The sequence below is a fragment of the Cricetulus griseus genome, chromosome 4 (assembly GCF_003668045.3).
Source record: "Cricetulus griseus strain 17A/GY chromosome 4, alternate assembly CriGri-PICRH-1.0, whole genome shotgun sequence".
In the NCBI taxonomy this organism is placed as follows: domain Eukaryota; kingdom Metazoa; phylum Chordata; class Mammalia; order Rodentia; family Cricetidae; genus Cricetulus; species Cricetulus griseus.
Genome location: NC_048597.1, coordinates 218,431,369 through 218,453,608, shown reverse-complemented (window position 1 = coordinate 218,453,608; position 22,240 = coordinate 218,431,369). Strand labels below are relative to the sequence as shown.

General features: G+C 47.5%; 2 protein-coding genes across 2 annotated transcripts in view; one reads left to right on the top strand and one right to left on the bottom strand.

Moving 5' to 3' along the window:
- Lrrc2 (leucine rich repeat containing 2) overlaps positions 1–4,914 on the bottom strand; it is a 19,801-nt gene extending 14,887 nt beyond the window's left edge. The window contains exons 1-2 of the mRNA XM_035444012.1: positions 4,661–4,914; positions 1,875–2,082 (exon numbers count right to left, since the gene is read on the bottom strand). Coding sequence (XP_035299903.1) covers positions 1,875–2,082; positions 4,661–4,785 — 333 coding nt within the window. The 5' untranslated portion in view covers positions 4,786–4,914. The remainder of the gene's footprint in view (positions 1–1,874; positions 2,083–4,660) is intronic.
- Positions 1–22,240, top strand: part of Tdgf1 (teratocarcinoma-derived growth factor 1) — a 23,698-nt gene extending 1,458 nt beyond the window's left edge. Inside the window, exons 2-7 of the mRNA XM_027414713.2 lie at positions 16,777–16,808; positions 17,957–18,009; positions 19,029–19,163; positions 19,532–19,646; positions 19,732–19,841; positions 21,590–22,240. Coding sequence (XP_027270514.1) covers positions 16,789–16,808; positions 17,957–18,009; positions 19,029–19,163; positions 19,532–19,646; positions 19,732–19,841; positions 21,590–21,705 — 549 coding nt within the window. The 5' untranslated portion in view covers positions 16,777–16,788 and the 3' untranslated portion in view covers positions 21,706–22,240. The remainder of the gene's footprint in view (positions 1–16,776; positions 16,809–17,956; positions 18,010–19,028; positions 19,164–19,531; positions 19,647–19,731; positions 19,842–21,589) is intronic.

Here is a 22,240-nt window from a genome sequence, read left to right as displayed (position 1 = left end):
CTAAACATAAAATCTGCCCTATATATTCCATTCTGGCATGTACAAACTTGGACATCATGCCAGACATTGGCATCTACAAAGTTCACTCTGGAGAACTGGACAAATCGCAGTTTTAAAATCTGCAAAAGAAATTCCCATATCTTAAATAAGCTTATGATTATGTATTGTTGGTCTGCTTCTATAGCTATCCCAGGGTGCTTGTGGCCCTCAGGGTGCAAGCTGGGCCCACCTGATTGCTTTAGACATTTATGCTCTATTTCTCTTACTCTATATTTGCTTTTGGAAATACTTGGTAAATAACTAGTGTTTTCCATACCAATCCCTCGAGTGGTTTATATTTATGAGTCTATAATAGAGGAAAGAGCTTTGGAAAGACAGGCAGTGTGCAGCTCCCCCCTTCTTCCAGCTGCACTGTATCCCTGGCTTTGGCTTCTGAAGGAATGATGAAGAGGACAGTGACAGCCACAGCCTCCCCAGCTCAAGTGCGCTGGCATGAGATCATAATGGTGTGGGAAGTTGCTTAAGACTTCCAGGTGGCAATTTGTCCTGCTGAAGAAATCCAAACCATCAAGCCTCTGCTATGTGGGTGGTACTTGGCACTAAAGAGAGAGAGAACGGGGTCCCCAGCATCATGAAAGAGAGCACAGTGTCCACTCCATCAGCAATGTGTGCTGCAGCACTGTAGGGAGAGTGGCGGTTCTGAGCTTGTAACTGGCCTCATGATCACTGCTGCTGTGTGTGGCCAAGCCTTTAACCAATGGATGGCCTTACACTCGGGTACTGCTTCATCAAAGACTGTGAGATAGGTAAAGTGGGCATTATCACCAAGGTCTATTTGAAAGAACGCTAGAGGCTGGGAAGATGGCTCAGTTGGGGAAAGGCTTGCCTCCCAAGCTTGGGGACCTGAGTTTGCTCCCTAGAACCCACTTTAATGTCAGGTGTGGTGGCTCACATCTTTAATCCCAGCCTCGGAAAGGTAGCGATGGTGGATAAATCCCAGAGGCCTCACTGGTTTGCCAACCTGGCCCAATGGGCAAGTTCTAACTAAAAGTGAGAAATCCTATCTCAAAAAATGAGGTGAAGAGCAACTGAGGAAGACACCCAAGGTTGACTTTTCTCTCTCTGTGTCTCTCTGAGTCTCTGTGTCTCTCTGCTTCTCTCTCTCTCTCTCTCTCTCTCTCTCTCTCTCTCTCTCTCTCTCTCTCTGTCACACACACACTCACACACACACACACACACTCAAGCCAGCAAGATGGCTCACTGGGTACAAGAGCTTGCAACCAAGCCTGATGACCTGAGTTCTGTAAACAGACACTATCTGTATGCCTACCAATCTAAATGATGGAGATGGAAAAGAAAAATAGCAAGGAGGCTTTGTGAAATAATTTCATTCTGAGAGAACCATAGCTCACAGAATATTCACTTAGTTAATTCTCACCACAGCCCAGGGCTCTCTTCACATGCATGAAGCCATGGACTCAATCCCCAGCACTTAAAAAAAATAACATGTTTAAGATGCATACAAATGAAGCAAGCTACTGCTTCAGGTCACACGGCTTCAAAAAGATGACCTCTGAGACTGGGCGTGCAGTGCATACCTGAAATCCCTGCACTTGGGAGACAGAGGCAGGAGGATCCAGAAGGTCAGACTGAAGCCATCCTCGGTGATACAGCAAGTTCAAGACCAGCCTGGGCTACATTGGACCCTGTCTCAAACAACAAAAGGACAGGAGGACCCAGCTGAGAGTAGAGGATGGGCTTTTTCACACCCACTGGAAAGCTCTCTACAGACCAGAGCATTCATTTGGCTCAATCTCAGCTTTAACACACCCCTGAGTGCCCACTTATTACAGACAGACAGACACTTGACTTACCTTCCACTGTGCCCCTGAGAGTTCAAACACAAATGGATTGCTCTGTTTGCCTCTGTCCTTGACCCATGAACTCTGCCTGGCGACTGAATTCCTCTCTATCTTGTCCAGGATCCTTGAGTTGGTGTCTACAAAGCCATTCTTGCAGTACTGCGCCTGGGGTACACCCTTCCTCCTGCACTCAGCCACAAAGTCCCACTCCTCCTTTATCCTAAGACAGGAAGCAGAAGACCAGTTATTTCCTAGGGAAAATAAGCAGGCCTGGTTGTCCACTTCACTGGAACCTGGTTTCCCAGTGTTGGCTACCTAGGGCCTGTCCTGACCTTTCTTTCCTACTGCCAGGGACGCTGGGAAATCTGAGACCCTTCTGTGAATCACTAAATATCACAACTAAAAAATATGAGCTGAGTTAGATGACATCTTTGGTTAAACTCCTACCAAAATGACCTACATATTTACTTAAGTGTGGTGTCTTTCAGAACTGTACGATGTCCTGTCTGCCTTTGTCTCCACATCCCCACATTCCTGTAGATAGCTGGCTCCCCAGCTCTATCTGCAAGTGTCACCATCTCTTTTTTGTGTTGTTAAGGCAGAGTCTCCTATAGTCCAGTCTGGCCTTGAACTCACTATACAGTTTTGCATGTGCTGTCTTGATCTGTAAATATCACCTTCTGCTGCAAAGTTTTGCTGGCAAGAAACCACATTAGGTATTGTGGAGGTTCTGTGCTTGGCATTAGACTGAGGGATCAGGAACACTTTAAATAAATAACCCGGCTCCAAAGGTTGCAATCACAGGAAGAAACACTCTGGGGAAAGGTACCCAGCAAGGCTCCGGGTGCTGGCAAAGGCCGGGTGTTCTAGCATCTGACAGGTGGGAGCGGAAGGACCAGGAGTTCAAGGCCAGTCTCTGAAACACCGTTGGGCGAGAGGACATCCTAAAGGTGTCATTTCTCTCCTCCATCATGCAGGTCCCAGGGACCAAACTCAGATCCACAGATACAGCTGTAAGGGCCTCTTCCTGCTGAGACATCCCCCTGCCTCAGCTTTTCTTGCTTCTGAAACCAAATCAGAAAGCAGATCCAGGCAACAAAGTACGAAGATAGCACTTAAACCCTATATCTCCCTCTATCACAAATTACAAACAGATATAATTATAGCCTGTAATCCCAGCACCAGGAGGTACCAGCAGGACAAACAGAAGTTCAAGTTCAGCCAGGTGGTGGTGGTGCATGCCTTTAGCCCCAGGACTTGGGAGGCAGAGGCAGGTGGATCCCTGTGAATTGAGGCCAGACTGGTCTACAAAGTAAGTTCCAGGACAGCCAGAGCTGTTATATAGAAAAACTCCATCTCACGGGGCAATAGTGGTGCATGCCTTTAGTCCCAGTACTCGGGAGGCAGAGGCAGTTGGATTTCTATGAGTTCAAGACCAGCCTGGTCTACAAGAGCTGGTTCTAAGACAAGTAGGTCTACACAGAGAAACCCTGTCTCAAAAAACCAAAAAGAAGAAAGAAAGCAAGAAAGAAAGAAAGACCCTGTCTCAAAAGCAAAACAAAACAAAACAAAACAACAACAAAAAAAGTTCAAGCTCATTCTTGTTATGCAAGGAGTTCAAAACCACCCTGGGTTACTCAGACCCTGTTTTGGTTTGAAAACAAGTGGAGCTGATAAAATAATTCAGTCATGAAGACACTTACTGCCAAGCCTAATGACATGCATTTGCGCCCCCAGAACCCCCAGGGGAGAAATGACTCTTGCAAGTTGTCTTCTGACCTCCATGAGTGTACAGTGGCAGGAATGCACATGAGCGCATATACTAAATTCTTAAAAATAAATCTTCAGAGGGCTGAAGAGATGGCTCAGTGGTTAAGAGCACTGTTTGATTGCACTTCCAGAGGACCTGAGTTCAATTCTCAGCACCCACATGGCAGCTCACAACTGTCTGTAACTCCAAAATCTAACACCCTCACACCATACAGACATACATGCAGGCAAAACACCAATGCACATAAAATAAAAAATATTTTTTTAAAAAATTGATTATAGATAAATTGATTAATTGGCTGATTCACACTTTACACCTTTTGTTGCTAACTTAAAGCTAACAAACAGCTGGGCGGTGGTGTGTGTGTGTGTGTGTGTGTGTGTGTGTGTGTGTGTGTGTGTGTCTGCTGTATGTGCACCAGATGTGTGTAGTGCCCACAGAAGCCAGAGGCCATCATCATATACCCTTGAGCTGGAACTATAGATAGCTGTGAGTCAAACCCTGGTCCTCTGCAAGAGCAGCGAGTGTTCTTAACTGCTGAGCCATCTCTCCAGACCCTCAACTCAGTTTTTGTGCAGAACTCTTTCGCTCACATTTCGTAAGTTTCTGAGGGTTGGACCGCATCCTTTCAATTCAAGTAGATAAACAAAATGGATCTTACCTAGAATTCAGCTCAACAGGTAAAAGCTGGAATGCATGGGAGTGAGCACTGGGTGGTGAGTGAGTTCAGTGAAGGACAGGGCCGCAAGTGGCCTCTGTGGTGTTGAGTGTAAAGGGATTTTTGCACCATCTCTGTCCTTCTTGTGTCTAGGAAAGTGTCTGGACAATATGTAATTCCCCACAACTTCAGGTGTCTCTGTTAAAGGAATGGAGTGCAGGAGCACACAGCTTGTGATGTCTATGGAGGAAAGTGGCCCTGACAGCTAGAGATCCCAATGAAGGGCGCCCTCCCCCCCCCCCCCCCGGCAGCCAGCACCCTGCCTGAATCCCCACGCCCACCACGCTGGAACAAGGCACCAAAATGTACTTCTCCAGTGCACTCTTCTCCAGCCTTTCTGCCTCCTTCTTCTGCCATGCTTTGTGCTTCTTGACACGAGTTTCCCACAAGGCTCTGACAACAGAAATGTCAAACACGACCACTTTGTGTCCCATTTGGGAAGCAGCATAAAGTTACCTATAAAAAAAAAAAATACATATGTCAGCTTCATATGCACATAGACTGGGTTTGTGAAACACATGCACACAAGTCAAGCCTGGTGGCACACACCTTTAATCCCAGCACTCAGGAGGCAGAGGCAGGCTCACTGAGTTCGAGGCCAGCCTGGCCTACAAAGTGAGAGCCAGGGCTTCACAGAGAAACCCTGTCTCAAAATAAATAAATAAAAGTGTATATGGGGCTGGAAAGATGGCTCAGTGGTTAAGAGCACTGGCTGCTCTTCCAGAGGACACAGGCTCAGTTCCAGCACCCACATGGCAGCTCACAGCTGGGTGTTACTTCAGTTTCAGGGGATCTGATACCTTCACATCAGTGTACATAAAATAAAGTTGAAGAAATCCTTTTGTGCCTGCACGCATGCATACACAGGTGTGTAGGTATGTGTTAGTACCCAAGGAGCCCAGAGGCTTTGGATTGCCCTGGAGCCAGAGTTACAGACGGTTGAGTCACCTGATATGGGAACTGGGAACTGAACTTAGAAGTGCAATTCCTCTATGAAAATAACTGAATTGTCAATTGGCTGGGGTAAGGGTGGGCACCTCAGTCACCACTGTTTCTTGTATGATGGGTACAGGGAGATGCTACAAAGACAAGGAGAAACGATCTGCATTTCAAGAAATAGAAACTCACTTTTGGGGACAAAAAGCCATTAAAAAGTAGAGCAATGTAAAACCCTTTTTATATTCTCCCACCCCAAGAGTCCATGGTGCAACACCAACTCCCCAAAACTTGTCCTCTGACCTTCAAACTCATGGCATGGCACACGTGTGACCTGTACACACACACACACACACACACACACACACACACACACACAGCAAAAACAATAATAAACAGTATCTTAAATTAAAATGAAAACTTTTTAAAAGTCAACCAAAGTACCCAAGTAAAGCTCACTGCATCTACAGCATGAGAAGCTGGGAGGAGCTTCCTGGGGTGGAGGTGCAGAACAGGGCTGTACCAACAGGTCAGATTTTCAGGCTTTATTACTTTTTTGTGTGTGAGTGTTTTGCCTGTATCTACATCTGTGCACCATAGGCTTGTAGTGCCCATGGAAGCCAGAAAATGAAAAGAATGATGTCCCTACCACACCTGGGGATGTCCATCCCCAGGCTGTCAGGGAGAATACCAGACCTCCTGCATGCTGGGATGTATTTCGGCTCAGCACTTGAATCAGGGAATCTAAGTCTGAGGCTGAACAGAATGCCATGGAGCCACAAGAGAAGCCCCCTGGGGGTGTGGACAACTGGCAAGCTGGGGTGGGAGCGTTGTTGGGAGTGACAGGGAACACAACCATCAATGCAGGGTTAGGTGACAAACTTTCCATGTCCACCCAAACCCAGTTAATATCAGAATCGCTTTACAATAGCATTGGCTCCCCAGAGCCAGAGGGCATGACTGGAAAAATGTGTCCCCTGGCACCAGAGCTCTGGTCTCCACTCAGAAGTTATATGCCAGGGGAGAGGAAGGGAACATTCAGGTCACCTAGTCCTCCCCCCTGTCAACTGATAAACTGGGCTGTCAAGGGCTTAGGGGGGCTGGAGGTATGGAGTGGGCACCAAGCTAACAGCTCAGAGCATCATGGGAAATATCTGGAGGAGCTTGGAGGAGACCCAACAAAATCTCCCATGCTGATCCTCCCTTTGTGGGTACAGAGAGAGGCAGGAGCAAAGGAAGGAGAGGGAAAGTAGGTGCCGGGGACAGCAGGTACCTGGCTCCCTGTGACCATCTGGCTGCAATGAAGATATCCTAAAGAGATACTTGTGCCTCTTACCTTTGACTGTCATCTACTGAGACAGTTGGCCCTCTCCCTAAATTTGGGATTTCTCCCGATAATGCTGGGAGAAAGAGAAGGCTAAGATCTGGCCCCACCTTTTTTTGTATCTCAAAAAGGAGGAACTTGTATCTCAGAAGATTTCACACAGTTCTGACAACGTGTCAGATCATGTTGCAGTAGACATTGGAGCCTAGGTGATGGGCAGGATCACATGACCAGGACAGCATAGCTGTGCAATACCTCTTAGCTTTTCTTTCCACTCCAACCTCACGTCAGGGCTGTGAAGATGGGCCTGGGAGGGGAGTGCCTCAGAGACTCCTTGTTCTATTTCCAATATGGCCACACTGAATACATCGGGTTTTCTGCTCTGTACCAGCCTATCAAGGACACCAGCTGAGCCTAGCTTGTTCTGGGGCCCAAGTTCGGCCCCTAACAACTCTCATAACATCCCACCTGCTCTTCCTGCCCTAACTCCTGAAGAGCCAAGTTCCCAGCCTTCCAAGGGCTCCTTCTAGGTATCCTGTATGGGAAGATGCTCTCTCGTCAGTCCAGCTCCCTCCAATAGGAACTGCTCAGGACGCCAAGGTGCGGGGGAGGGGAGCTATACTCCATAGCTGGAAAACAGAATGAGTTTTCCAATAGAACGGGGCGGGGGGGGGGCGGTAAAGTTTAAAGTAAGGTCAGAATCGCCACCGCTGCATCTCAGTTGAGTTCTAAACTTAATTACTTTTTATGCTGCCTGGTCTGAGTTTCCCTTGGGACATTTGATTATTGTTAGGGTAATTTGTTAAACTACAAGCTCAAGTCAGGAGACAAAGGGCATAGAAAGGATTAAGAGGACAGGGCCTGAGTCAGATGGCCCAGGCTGGAATGCTGCCTCCTGGCTTACTGCTCACATATCCCTGAGGACAGAGCCGCTGAATTTTCATGTGGACAACATACAGCCGCAGCACCCGGCTCCCAGGCATGGTGAGAGAGCACCCTGTAATCACTGGATCAAGTGCGCTTAGGATGGGACCTGTCACCCCGTAAGGCTTGGGAGGGTGGTGGTGCCAATTAACCAAAGAAAAGAAATGGAGACAGGCCATTGGTCATCAACTAAATGTAAGATATAAACAAGAGGTGAAAACCAAGGTGTGGCTCAGTTAGCGTTCTTAGCATGCAGGAAACCCTAGGTTCCTTCCCCACCCTGGGTACATGAGACCCTGTTTGAAAACAAGCAACCAACTGACACAACAGAGGTCCGTGGGCATTAAGGGGCTTTTCCCAACTCGACTCGGTTAGCCACTTCCATGGGACCGGTGACTGGAGGCCGCCCCAGGCCCTGGAGACGGTCCAGCCGAGAAGCCGCCTCACCTGGGCTGCTTACAGACCTGGACAATTAATTCTCTTTCGGGTTGCCAATCACTTTGCCTCCCTTGCCCCAACCCCTGCCCCACCCACACCAGGGGGCGCGCGAAGCTTTAGGAAAGACCACTCGCCCACCCTCCCTCCTTGTTAGACGTCAAGCATATTTTCCAAGGAGAGGGCACAAACAGAAATGATTTATCGCCCCCTGGACAGCACTTTGGAACTCAGTCTTGGGCACCTGGGTGGTCCCCTCGAAAGAACCAGGAGGATTCCTGAGGACCCTGTCCCGACAGCTGCCCACCTGAGAGCACCCGTGCACCCCACGAGCTCCCTGACGCCCCACTCAATTGTGGTTCTTGAACTAAGGACGCTTCAAAGCCTGGTCCTCTCCGTGCTCGCCGCGCACCAGGTGAAGCCGTAAACAGCCAGAGCCACAACGCAGGCGCGGTGGCGGGTCCCCCCCCCCAAGCCGCCGCGATGCCCACTCGGCTCCTGCGCAGTCGCAGGACGGGCGCTCACACCCGCTAAGCTCACACCCTTCTGCCGCTGGGGCCGAGACCACCCGCCACTCACCTTCCCGGTGCCGGGGGTGCTGGCAGTCTCCGGCCGGCCGCGGCTGCCACGCTGTAAATCCGCTTTCGATGCTGTTTACACCCGCAGAGCAACACCACCAGCGGAAGGACTACCGTGCCTGTGCGCTAACAGGCTATATTTGTAAGCGGATAATATGATCTGGAGGACATGTGCTGATTATCTATCTATTCTATGTGACTCAGCCTAGCAAGAGACAAAACAGATCTGGCCGGGGAGGGCTTGGCACCCGGGCCTAGCAGGCTTATTGAAGGGGCCCGGGAGGCAGAATCCCCCCCCCACTCCCCCCCAACGCCTCCAACAGAGGGCTGGCGCTTTCCAGCTAGGAAAGCCATGGGTGTAGAACAAAAACGGTGCTGAGGGGAAAGCGTTCTGGGGTCTCAGTACTCTGTGGCTAGGAGCCAAGCAGGAGACATGATTAGAACACCCATAGGAGGGATCAAGGTTATGTAAGCTTTTTTTTTTTTTTTTGCAATGTTTGAAGCAATTCGCTGAAGTGTGTGTGTGTGTGTGTGTGTGTGTGTGTGTGTGTGTGTGTGTGTGTGTGTGTGTTGTCTGTTTGCTTGCTTGTTCGTTGTATCCTTAAACGTTTGCTACCTGGGAAAGTAGTTTTACTGATGGCAGACACTGGAATGACACACAACGAGTAAAGGAATTACAGTGTCCTCCCAGGAATCTAACCCATTATAACAGCAAGAGCACCTCGCACACCTTGGTCTGAATCTGAAGTCTTGAAGTTTACCCATAATTACGAGGTCAAGGTCATCTTCATCTAGGCTTAGTTCAAGGTCAACCTAAGACAACTAATACCCCATCCCATATTCCTCAAATAATAGACAAGGTGATCCACACGTGTAATCCCAGTATTCGGGAGGTCGGTGCAGGAAGATCAGACGTTTAGGGTCATCCTCACCTACTTGTGGAGTTCAAGGCCAGCCTAGTCTATTTGAGATACTGTCTCAAAATTTGAAAGAAAAAAAAAAAAAAAAAACCCTGAATGCTGAGTGTGGAGTCTCATGCCCTTTAATCTCAGTTTATTGCTGGGAATGCTTGAGGCCTTAGATCCAATCCCTAACATTACAGTAATTATACTACTTTGAAAATACACTTACACACACACACACACACACAAAAAAAAATGTCATCAACTGAGATTTACTACTGAGTGTCCTGTCTTATCTGCCAACCTTTACACCTGAGCTGCCAGGATCTTGCTCAACTTCGAAGCCAGATAGCCATATCTTTAATAACCTTACCTGATGCCAACATTGCTGGCCCGTGACCACATGGTGAGAAGCAGGACTTAGCACAGTCTGGTGCAGTAGTAGCCAAGACAGCTCCTCACTGGTCTTAACTCCCGGGCAGGGTCCTAGGGTCAATGTTTCACGTGTTTTGAGGTTGCCTCTGACACACAGCAGCCAGGATGTACTTGAAAACACAGAATGTGTTTACACTTGTGGAAGGAATTGGTGGTAATTCATTTGAACAGATTGCTGCATCTCTGCATCTCTGGCTAGGCATATCCAAAAGCAGTGCACACCTGTGATTCCCCACTCTCAGGAGGTAGAAACAGAAAAGGCAGAGGTTCAGGGTCATCCTAAGCTATTTGGGAAGTTTGAGGCCAGCCTGGGTGACAAAAGACCCTGTGGATGCAAACACACACACACACACACACACACACACACACACACACACACACACACACACCAGGTAGGCTTGTGCCCTGTGATACTCACTTCCCCAATGCCCTGGAAACCACAAACAGCCCAGCATATATACTGATAGACAGTTTCCTTGTGAGTAGTTCTAGCGGGGGGCCAAGAGAACAGCACCTTTTAAGGCTGTGGTTCTCAACCTGTGGTCCTGACCCCTTTGGTGAGTCAGATGACCCTTTCACAGAGTCACCTAACACCATTGGAAAACACAGATGTTTACATTACAGTTCGTAACACTAGCAAAATTACAACGGTGAAGTAGTAAGGAAATAACTTTATGGTTGGGGTCACCACACACAAGGAGCTGTATTACAGGGTAGCAGCATCAGGGAGGTTGAGAACCACTGCTTTTATCCATTCAGGCCGAGCTTGGTTCAAAGACTCTGATGAAACATCATCCACAGACCACGCTTCTGCTTCTCTGTGAGGATACAAGCACACTTGCCTCCTTTCCAAAGGGGTTCTACCACAAGCACACCCAGATAACCGACACCTTCACTCAGGTCTACTCAGGTCAGCTGAGACTGTGGCTCTTACTGGAACGTGAGTCACATGCACCCAAAGCTTCCTTCCAGGAAAACCCTGATGTCACTCATCTGATTTCCCGCCCTTTATGTATTGCACAAGAATGAAGCTTGTTATAAACGTTGCCTTCCATTTCAATGACCAACATTAAATAGTTCCCACTGCTGTGGTCACAAGTGGCAAGGGCTCCTGGCTTGTTGCTTCACATCTGCAGACTAAAAATCCAGGGATAGCACCTTGGGCTAATGGTGGTCCTCATAGGTCATCAGCCACACTCCTGGGTGATGGTGGTCCTCATAGGTCATCAGCCACACTCCTGGATGATGGTGGTCCTCATAGGTCATCAGCCACACTCCTGAATAGGTGATGGTAGTCCTCATAGGCCACCAGCCACACTCCTGGATGATGTTAGAAACTTGCAACCCAGAAGCCACAGCTATTGAGCACTGAATGTTTAATGTTCATTGTCAGCTGAACTAGATTTAGGAAGCACTCTTCTGGGGAGTGTCTATGAAGGTGTTTAACTGAAACCCCTAAGTGAGTGTGGGTGTGAATGTGGCTGTGCTTTTTTGGAACAGGGCTACTCTGTGTAACAGCCTTACATGTCCTGGAACTAGCTTTATAGACCAGGCTGGCCTCAAATTCACAGAGATCTGCCTCCCTCTGCCTCCCCAGTGCTTGAATTAAGACATGTACAATATTTATAAATTTTTATAAATATTTATAAATAGAACATAGATTTTAATGTTTTGATTTTTTTCTTTAAGTTTAGGGGGCAAGAAAGAGAACTCACAGAGTAAAGGGCTTGCCTGAAACCATGAAGACTTGAATTTGATTCTCAACAATGACATAAAAGTCAGGAGTGGCTTGTAACCTCACCTCTGGGGCAGTGGGCAGGACAGAGGCTGAGATCCCTAAAGCTCTTTGGCCCTCCAGTCTACGAAAATCAGTGTGCTCCGGGTTCAGTGAGAGGCCCCATCTCAAAAAACAAGATGGAGGGATGAAGACTTGGCTCAGCACTTAAGAGAACTTCTTGCTTCTGCAGAGGACTGGGTACAATCCCCAACACCTATATAGTAGCTCACAACCATCTGTAACTCCAGTTTTGGGGTCCCAATGTCCTCTTCTGGCTTCCTTGGGCACCAGGCATACCTGTGGTGCAGACATATAGGCAAAACACCCATACACATAAAATAAAAATAAATAAAAATTTAAAAAGTTTTAATTTGAAATGTTTGCAAAGGCTAGAGGTCTACCTCAGTGACAGAGTGCTAGCCTAGCATGTAAGAGGTCCTGAGTTCAATCCCTAGCACTGTAATAATAATCATTTTTAAAATGATGATGTTACATTAGTTCTACATTGCTAAGTTATAAAGGTTTTTTTGTTTGTTTTTGTTTTTTGTTTTTCGAGACAGGGTTTCTCTGTGGCTTTGGAGACTGTCCTGGAACTAGCTCCTGTAGACCAGGCTGGTTTTGACCTCACAGAGATCTCCCTGCCTCTCTGTGTCTCCCTAGTGCTGGGACTAAAGGTATGTGCCACCACCGCCCAGCTAGCTATAAAGTCTTACAAACTCAATGACTTAAAACAATCCCCACTTCATTTCCATTAAGTCAGAAGTCTGGCTCAACTGACTTTTAACAGGAGAAGATATATGTGAGCATACCTGAATCATTTGCACAAAGGAGATCTGCTCACTGACCAGGACAGACTTTTAACTCTACTTCTGATGGCGGATTGGGTGATGGCGGATTGGGCCTGTTCCCAGCTCCCTGCCTTTCATTTGCATCTCATCCATTCAAATCCCTGAGAGCTATGACATATACTTGTAAGCCATCAAATATAAACCCACCTAAGACTCACTCTTAAATGACATCCTCTAGGGGTTGGGGAGATGGCTCAGCAGTTATGAGCACTGGATGCTCTTCCAGGCATCCTGAGTTCAATTCCCAGCACCCACATAGTGGCTCACAGCCAACTATAATGGGATCTGATGCTCTCTTTTTGGTGTGCTTGAAGATAAGACAGGCCGCTCACATACATAAAATAAATATTTTTTTAAATGATGTCCTCTAAATCTTGTGAAAATCAATTGCAGCCCAGTTTGCCTTCCAGATTGATTGTCTCCCAGGGGCCTGTCTGCCGCTTGTATGTGGAGGCCAATTAACTTTGATAGTGTGGGTGAATGGTCAAGCCAGAACTGTCCTTTCTCCTCACCCAGGAGTTTGGGAATGCAACTAGAATGGTATTTGGCTTGTCTTATCTAGAATGGGGAAGGGGGGGGGCTGGAGAGATTGCTCAGACGTTAAGAGCACTGACTGGTCTTCCAGAGGTCCTGAGTTCAATTCCCAGCAACCACATGGTGGCTCACAACCATCTGTTATGAGATCTGGTGCCCTCTTCTGGTGTGCAGATACACATGGAAGCAGAATGTTGTATACATAATAAATAAATAAAATATTAAAAAAAAAAAACAGAATGGGGAAAGGAAGCATGGCCTGCCCCACTGCGCAATGCATAGCCCAAGTGGCTGGCTAGTGAGTAGCTAATCAATTTGATTGGCAGAAGAAAGATTTATGCAAAAGAGTTGGAGAAAGCTGGAGCAGAGCAGGTAAGGAGACTGACTCAGTGGGGAAAGGGGCTTGCTGGCATAACAGCCCGATGGATGGACCCAAGTTTTATCTGGGGCACCTGCATTGTGGAAGGAGAGAACCAAGTCCCCTGATTTCACACACGTGCCAGACGTGTGCACGCACACACACATAGATGCACACACCAAAAATAAATAGGATTGGATTGTAAAATATCACACGTGCATACACACACACAATAAACAAATAAATAAATAGAATTATAAAAAATCACACATGCCCCCCCCACACACACACCCTAAAAGTGTAAATGAAACTACCCCTCCTCTGACACAGTTCCCAGGAACTGCACCAAATCATCTTGTCTTATGCAGGGCAAACTTTAGAATAAGGTACCCGTCATATCAATAATAACAGCAAGACTGGGGTTTCTTTTCTTCATTTTTGGAGGAAAGCAATGTGCTTTGTTATTTCTCCAGGATCGGGTTCAGGGGGAAATATTGTCTTCCTGGCTTGTCTCTCAAAGCTCTTGCTCTAACTCCTATTTCAGAAAATAGGGCCTAGACTTAATTCTTCTGTAGACCACAGGGTGGCCCATGGAGGAAGATTTCCTAATTGGCTTAGGGAGACACTGCTATCAGGGTTGCTCAGAGTTCTGGAACGCCAGGCTGTAGACCTCCTAGGTGGAAACCCGGGGTAAAGGGGTGAAAGACATGAAAATAAGCAGTTTACAGCAAAATAAACTCTGGGGCGGGGCAGTGGCCCCAGCTGGAAGCCGGGGATAAAGAGAACGGGTGCCAAGAAGGAATTCCCAGAGCAAATGACATTCAGGCTGTGCCCAAAGAAGCCAGTTCAAGGGCACTGTAAGAACCACCAACCACCAGGTCATAGGGAGCAAAATACAAACACCCAGCAACACAGTGAGATATGCAAATCCAAACAACAAAATTCACATCAGCAAAATCTTCAGGGTCCAGAAAGAGGGGCTCTTTACACACGGTTTTGCAGTAAAAGGAGAAAGAAAAGGGACATGGGTGGGATTGTGGAACAAACATTTTGGAAGCATGCATGAATTAAGCAAGCCATTTTAGTGCTCGGTTTTTTACCAGAATACGCCCTCAAGAGTCCCCAAGTTATGCAGGCAAAGGAAGACACAGTAGAAACGTGTCCTGCCGGGACCAGTGATAATTCTTGGTATGTCTACACAGGTGGAGAAGGAACATAAACCACACAGAAGCAATGGTGTCCCCCTCTTAATCGCCTGCCATTCCTCTTCACACTTGCACCCTTCCAGTCTGTATGCAGGAATCTGTCTGTTCTGTTTGTCAAGTTCTCAGTGAAAACAGCCATTAGCTTGTTAATGAAGGAGCCGGGGCCTGCAGGGAAATAACAGATGCCAACAGACTTTCGGGAACTGGAAAAGAGGCTGGAGGCCCTTTTGAGGGGTGGGGGTGGGGGTTGAGAGACTGGGCGTGGACAGAATTAGCCAGGCCCGCCCACTGTCTTGGTTGCTGGCCGGTGTGAATGTACTGAGGACTAGGAAGGCAGTAAATCACCATAGAGGCCTACAGCAAAAGGGGGGAGGGTTGTTGCTTTTGAGTTTTATATTTCTTTTAAAGATTTATTTTTACATGCATTGATGTTTTGCCTGAATGTATGTCTGTGAGAAGGTGCCAGATCTTCTGGAACTGGAGTTACAGACAGTTGTGAGCTGCCATGTGGGTGCTGGGAATTGAGCCCAGGTCCTCTGTAAGAGCAGCCCATGCTCTTAACTGCTGAGCCATCTCTTAGTTTAGCTGAGCTTGATGGTACTTGTTGCCTGTAATCCCAGAATTTGGGGAAACAGAGGTGGGAAGGTAACTGAGAGCTCCAGGCTAGCCTGAGCTTGAGTGAGACCCTTTCTTAAAAGAAAGGTTAGAACAAACAAAAAGCAGTATCTTACCTGTAGCACAGACTAGCCTTAAACTCACTCTGAAGACCTGGCTGTCCTCTTACTTCAAACCTCCTGCCTCCACCTCTTACATGTCCTGCTTTTGTGACTGACAGACAATAGTGTGCTTGCCCCAGTTCCTAATACCTGACTGCTCATATCGAGCATGAGAATAAATCTAAAATACTAAAATAAAATGGACAGACTTTGTATTCCAAGGCAAATAGTTAAGTATTGGAGCCCTTTACCTGTGGCATTCCACTTGGGTCACACACATGTGACTCCTCTGCCCCAAGTGTCCGCAGGAGGCAGAGTTTCTGATGGCACAGGTCCTTGGCTGAAAGGCTGGCCTCCTGGGACTCTGAAGCATCTCCTAAGAATAGTAGCCTCAATCCCTTTCTCTGAAACAGGGAGGTGGCCGCCAACGTCTATGCTCCGCTATAGCGCCTTCAGCAAAGGGAGTATCACGCGGGGTCGTATGTTTTCCTCGAGTCGGGCCAGACCTGCCCAGCATCTAGCAATGGAGGGAGGCACAACCCCAGACCGGAGGCGAGGCCCTCCCGATCCCCACATCGAGACAGAGAGAGGCTAGTAAACTGCAACTCATCCACTTAGCATATTGGGCATGTTTGGGCACGGAAGAACCAAGCGACCTATAAAAGTCCTTGTGGAGCCACAGCTTTCACCTTCTGGTCCCGCTGGTCCCCGCGCCCACCCGCAGGCTCCCGGGTCGCCGGCAATTCCGGAGCTGCTTGCAGACTCAAGCACACTTAATCCCTCCCGACCTTGACCTTGCTCCTTACGCAAACAAGTCTTCGCCGGTCGCCAGCGCATCTTCCTAGCCACCCACCCAAGCTTCCCCAGCAGCCGGCAACCACGCGGCTCTTTAGCAAAAAGATGAAAGCAAATTCAGATCTAAAATCTTATAATGAAGTATCAAATGCCTACATATTTATACATGGTGTTTAGACGTTCCTAATTAAAACGATTTTCGTATTTGAACTGCCTTGGTAGAATAACTCTCTGTGACCCCTTTTTCAAGAGAAAAGAAACCTGTACCTAACCAGACACTGCTGGATAGCCAAGTCCACCCCTTGGCCTTGCAAGGCCGGGGCCTAGTAATGGGCGTGGGGCTCCGTCTCCCCGCCCACCTGAGGGTCCTCCCCGCCACCCCAAGGGTTTCTAGTGAAGGAAGGAAGATCCCTGGGACGTCCTTTCTCAAGGTCAACACCTTCTATTGGCGGGAGAGGCCCCATCCCCCCAGTCTGCTTGCAGACCTTGGCTGTGGACTGTCCTCCCGGAGAGGCGCATTTCTCATCTGGAGTCTTTATTTTTTAATTTGCTATTTTTCACTTCCGGAAATTAACCTTTGGGTGTTTGGTGAATGACCTTATGAATTAAAGCCATTTCTTAATATTGTTTTCCTTGTATTTTTCTGCAACATTTTTACGAGCCGTGGAAGATGGAGCACTTCTCGTCCAGGTATGAGCTAACTTTGAATTTTTTTTTTTTTTCATGACAGGGTTTCTCTGTGTGGCTTTGGAGCCTATCCTGGCACTCGCTCTGGAGATCAGGCTGGCCTCGAACTCACAGCGATCCGCCTGCCTCTGCCTCCCGAGTGCTGGGATTAAAGGCGTGCGTCACCAACGCCCGGCTAACTGAATTTTTGATTGCTGGAGATTGCAACTTCAGAAAATCGTGTTCTGCCCTTCTGATTTTTGTCTTATTTGAACCTTAAAATGCTGCCAATAGCGTCGCTGCTTTTCCTGAACATCCTGGCACTTTATAGTTAGTTGCATGCTTTGCCATTGACTTTTTAAAATATTCAGTTTTTTTTTTTTTTAACATTCGTGTGTGTGTGTGTGTGTGTGTGTGTGTATGTGTGTGTGTGTAGGTCAGGAGTCAGGTCCCTGTGTGGGTCCTGGGCATCCAACTCAGGTTGTAAAGCTCATGTTAACAGCTCTTGCCAAAGAAATAACACTTTCTTTCTCTTGCATAAATAATACTAGTATTGCAGCCGAGTTAAGATTGCCTGAAAAAGTTAATGGTAGAGGTATTCGGTACTTTAAGAAACTATTAAGAATAACAAACAGGGCTGGAGAGATGGCTTAGTGGTTAAGAGCACTGACTGTTATTCCAGAGGTCCTGAGTTCAATTCCCAGCAACCACATGGTGGTTCACAACCACCTTGAATGAGATCCAGTGCCCTCTGCTGGCCTGCAGGCAGAAGACTGTATACATAATAAATAAATCCAATCTTTAAAATAAAAAATAACAAACAAATTAAACTTGGAACATTTTAAATGACAGGACAGGTTTTGTTTTGTTTTGTTTTTTCTGATGGTGCTGGGGAATCAAACCAGGATCTGCACATGCTAGGCAAGTGCTCTATCCCAGCCCAGCACACACAGCCATCTTAAAATTCATATTTGTAAATTGCATGGAAAATATGCAGTTTATGCAAAACAGAATTTTTTTTTTAAAAAAAAGGAATTTCTGTTCCAGTTTTCTTACTGGAGGCTCTACTAACAGAAGAAAGTGATGCTCCTTAGTGACCTGTGGTCTTCTGATGGGAGCCCCAGTTTTACACGCTTTGTCTCGCTAACTGATGTCCAATTTCCTTTTCCTAGTCTGGTTTTACTTCTGGTCATTTCGGGTGCATTTGAATTTGGACTCATTGCTGGTGAGAGTTTTCTCCTTTCTCTTGGGGTTCAAAGTATTTTTGGGGGGTAGGGAGCTTCAAGACAGGGTTTCTTTGAATTTTCCTGGCTGTCCCGGAACTCACTCTGTAGACTAGGCTGGCTTTGAACACATGGAGACCTGCCTGCCCCTCCCTCTTGAGAGCTAGGATTAAAGGTGAAGGTCTTCACCTCTGCACAGCTGGGGTTCAGGATTTGAGACTGGGTGTCACTGAGCCCAGACTGTCCCGGGACTCCTGCTTCTCCTGCCTCTAACAATCCCAGAGCCACCACCACACCCAGCGAGTTTTGTACACATCCATAAACACATTTGTTTTTTGTTTGGGGGTAAAGACCTTGTAGCCTAGGTTGCCAAGGTACTCACAATAGAGCCAAGGTTGACCTTGATCTCCTGATTCTCCTGCCTCTACCTCAGTTTACAACTGAACCTGGCTGGATTACTTTTTCCTTTTGAGCACCAACTTTTTTGTTGTTCACATGGTGCTGGGGATATGGCCCTGGGCTTTGCACCTACTGGAAATACTCCTAGATAACTCCACTCCATCCCCACCTCCTCTGTGCTGAGATTAAGCATTATACATAGTAAGTACACTGCCGTTGAGCTACACCCTCAGCTTCCGGTGTTTGGGATAGGGCCTCAGGCTGGCATCTAATTCAGTACCCTTCCTCCTCCTGAGTGCTGAGATCACAGGTGTGTGCCACCAAACTTGGGTGGGGGGGTGGGACTTTTGCTTTGTTTTTTTGAGGGGGGCTGCTTCTTATGAACACTAACAATACTAATATACTAATATATAATATATATATGTATATATTGGTTTTTTCAAGATAGGGTTTCTCTGTGGCTTTGGAGGCTGTCCTGGAGCTAGCTCTTGTAGACCAGGCTGGTCTCGAAATCACAAAGATCTGCCTGCTTCTGCCTCCCGAGTGCTGGGATTAAAGGCATGCACCACCACCGCCCTGCAATACTAACAATATTTTATGTGACTTGAAATACATAACACAGGGTTGGACCACCATGAGGTGACTATTCTGTCTCCGAGAGACCTGGCCATCAGAGATAACAGCCTTCGCAACCCAGAAGGACCTGCAGTACATTCTCAGTCTTTCAAGTTGGTGCCTTCCGTGGGGATACAGAACAGTAAGACTTGCTTGACTTAATTCATCTCTGTCCTGGCCCTTGACACATCTCTAAAGTAACTTTAGCACCAACCTAAGAAAGTGGGTGTGTTATACTAGTGACTGGGTTCATTGTACTAGCTTGGGGTATAGAGGTGAGTGAGACGGGCGTGCTGTGTCACATCTGAAATCCAGTTTTTCCTAATGCTACTTTGTGCTGGGGACTGGTAACCATAACTGGTCTGCACATGGAAATGACTTCCCTAAAAAGTAGTCTTGTGCTGTGGGCTCTTCAGAATACTCTATGGAGACGGAGGCTGGAGTGCTAGAGAACCTATGCTTATGGCTCATCCGTCCTCCACCTGCCCCATGACTTCTTTTACGTTTCAGGTAAGTTGCTTAACAAAACCTGCTGCCTGAATGGAGGGACCTGCATCCTGGGGTCCTTCTGTGCCTGTCCACCTTCTTTCTATGGACGCAACTGTGAACGTGACGTACGAAAAGAGTAAGCTGTTGGAGGGAACAGGACTGGGTGGTGGGGAGGGAAGGGACTGAGGAATTTCCTGACTGTGTTGTCTCGTCTTTCTCAGGCACTGTGGGTCTGTCCTCCACGGTAACTGGCTGCCCAAGAAGTGTTCCCTGTGCAGGTGTTGGCATGGCCAGCTCCACTGTTTTCCTCAGACCTTTTTACCTGGCTGTGGTAAGCAGCTGTTCCTTCTTTAGTCCTGTAGGTTCCCTTAGATGCCGGAGGGACTCTCTTTCTGCCTCACGGTCTTCCAGAACTTTCCTCCTCCTGTTCTTCCAGAACTTTCTTCCAGGTCTGACAGGACCTGCCAGCCAGGGAACTCTACTTATAAAATAGCATAAGGGCTCCAGAGGGTGTAGAACCTAGGGATCCTTGATGGGTGCTCCTCGGACATTAGGTCCTTAGGGAGTGGTCCCTTAGATGTGATGTCCCTGGGAAATGTTTCTTTAGATGTGGTGACATAGTGACACAGGGTGGATGCTACCTTAGGTAGTGTTCTCTTAGATATGGATCCTTGGGGGTGCTCCCTCAGGCATGGGTCATGGGGTGTTGTTGGACATTCCCTCAGACGTAAGGACACTGGTGGATGTTCCTGAGGCATATGCTTTGAGGGGGAATGCTTGCTCAGATACAGAGCTGTGGGTGTGCGGTCCCTGATACAATGGATCTTTAGGAGAGCCCTCAGATGTGGGGTCCTTGGTGAGGGACACTCCCTCAACCCGTACTGACACACTGCCTGCAGAGTTCCTTCAAGTTTACTTGACACTGATAACCAGCAAGCTTCTGCTGGACACAGTGAACACAAGAGTTTGACACTTTGCATCAAGAAGTGCTTGCTGGGTCTACTTTTGGGCAGAAGATCCCAGCAGACCCCAGGACGGCCATTCAGTTAGAACCCACTGCTACAGCTAATCCTTCCTGTGCACTGGTGTGGGTTTGGATTGGCTGTTTTGATTTTTTGTTTGCTTGTTTTATTTTGTTTTCATCCTATTCTGTAGCCCAGGCTGGCTTAGGACTCACTATATAGTCTAAGTTGGCCTCAAACTCCCATCAGTCCTCATGCCTCAGCCTCCACAGTGCTGAGATTACAGGAATGTCCTACCAGTCTCAGGTCTACCAGCACTTCCACCCCACTGGTGTCCTGAACACATTTATGAGACAAGGTCTCACCATGTAACCCTGGCTGACCTGGAACTCACAGAGATCTGATGCCTGTTTCTGTCCTCCACTCCCAATGCTGGGGTTTAAAATTGTGAGCCTCCATAACTGCTTTTTCTGCACCCTAAGGATCTGTGGTGGCTGGTCACAGCACCCTTCGTCTTATAGATCTGAAGGAGACAATAGCAAGAGGGTCAGAACATAGGAGAGAGCAGAGGAGCCCGTGTGGTCCCCACCCCATTTGGCTGGGTTTTCCTGAGTGACTCACATTTGGACTCTTATAATTGAATGTGTGCAGTTCATAAAGTAAATGAAGGTGTACCTTCATCTGATACAAGATGAAACCCTACTGTCCCCCAGTATAGGATCTGTGTCTTTACCATTGCGTTTTGGGGGTTGTGTTTATATTATTAGCAAATGAGGGTAGAGTGATTGGATGAATGGGAACTATATTTTCTTCTTGGAATTTGGGGCCTGAGATGTGCTGTCCCCTTACCAGAACCTAACCAAGGTCTGCACCAACACTGGACTAGAAAGTATCCAGGGAAGAGCCAATTAACAGTTGGTCTGCAGCAACTTTGGATGAAAACTCTTGGGGGAGCCAGAGTCATAGTTAGCACTGCTGATCTTGTGGGCACACTGTCCTCATCCAGTTAGGCCCCAGCAGAGTTCTGGATCTTGAAGCTAGACCTGTGTTCTGGCAGTGGAGGCAGCGGGGAGGTTGGAGGGGTTTCCTATGATGACCAAGCATCTCTGCCTTTCAGATGGTCATGTGATGGACCAGGATCTGCCAGCATCCAGGACTCCAGGACAAGCTCCGTCTGTGCCGACCACTTTCATGCTAGCTGGCATTTGCCTTTTTCTAGAAATGAAAGTGTAGGTGTCATATGAATTCAATGCCAGTGCCCTAGCAAAGGTGATCACTTGTCATTCATTTGAAAGTAATAGTCATAGTGATCCCTGACACTCCCCTCAAAACACTAACCAGGCCTTACCTCTGCACAGCTCCACCCCGTTCTGCCTGTGCTGGCCGTCAAAGCATTGTGTGTGCTAAGAGCAGCCTAAAAGCTGTGTGAGCTAGGCCACCAGCCTAAAACTATACCACATGGCCACATTCTGCTTTTGATTTTAATTTTATTTTATGTGCATTGGTGTTTTGCCTGCATACATATCTGGGTGAGGGTGTTGGGTGTCCTGGAACTGGAGTTGCAGACAGCTGTGAGCTGCCATGTGTCTGCTGGGAATTGAACCTGGATCCTGGAAAAGCAGTCAGTGCTCTTAACTGCTGAGCCATCTCTCTAGTCCCCATATACATTACTAGAAAGCCAAATTATAAAACTACATATTGTAAAGTAGTTTTTATAATAGTTTAATAAGAGTGTGCACAGTAAAAATGGGAACTCTGTTGATCAAAA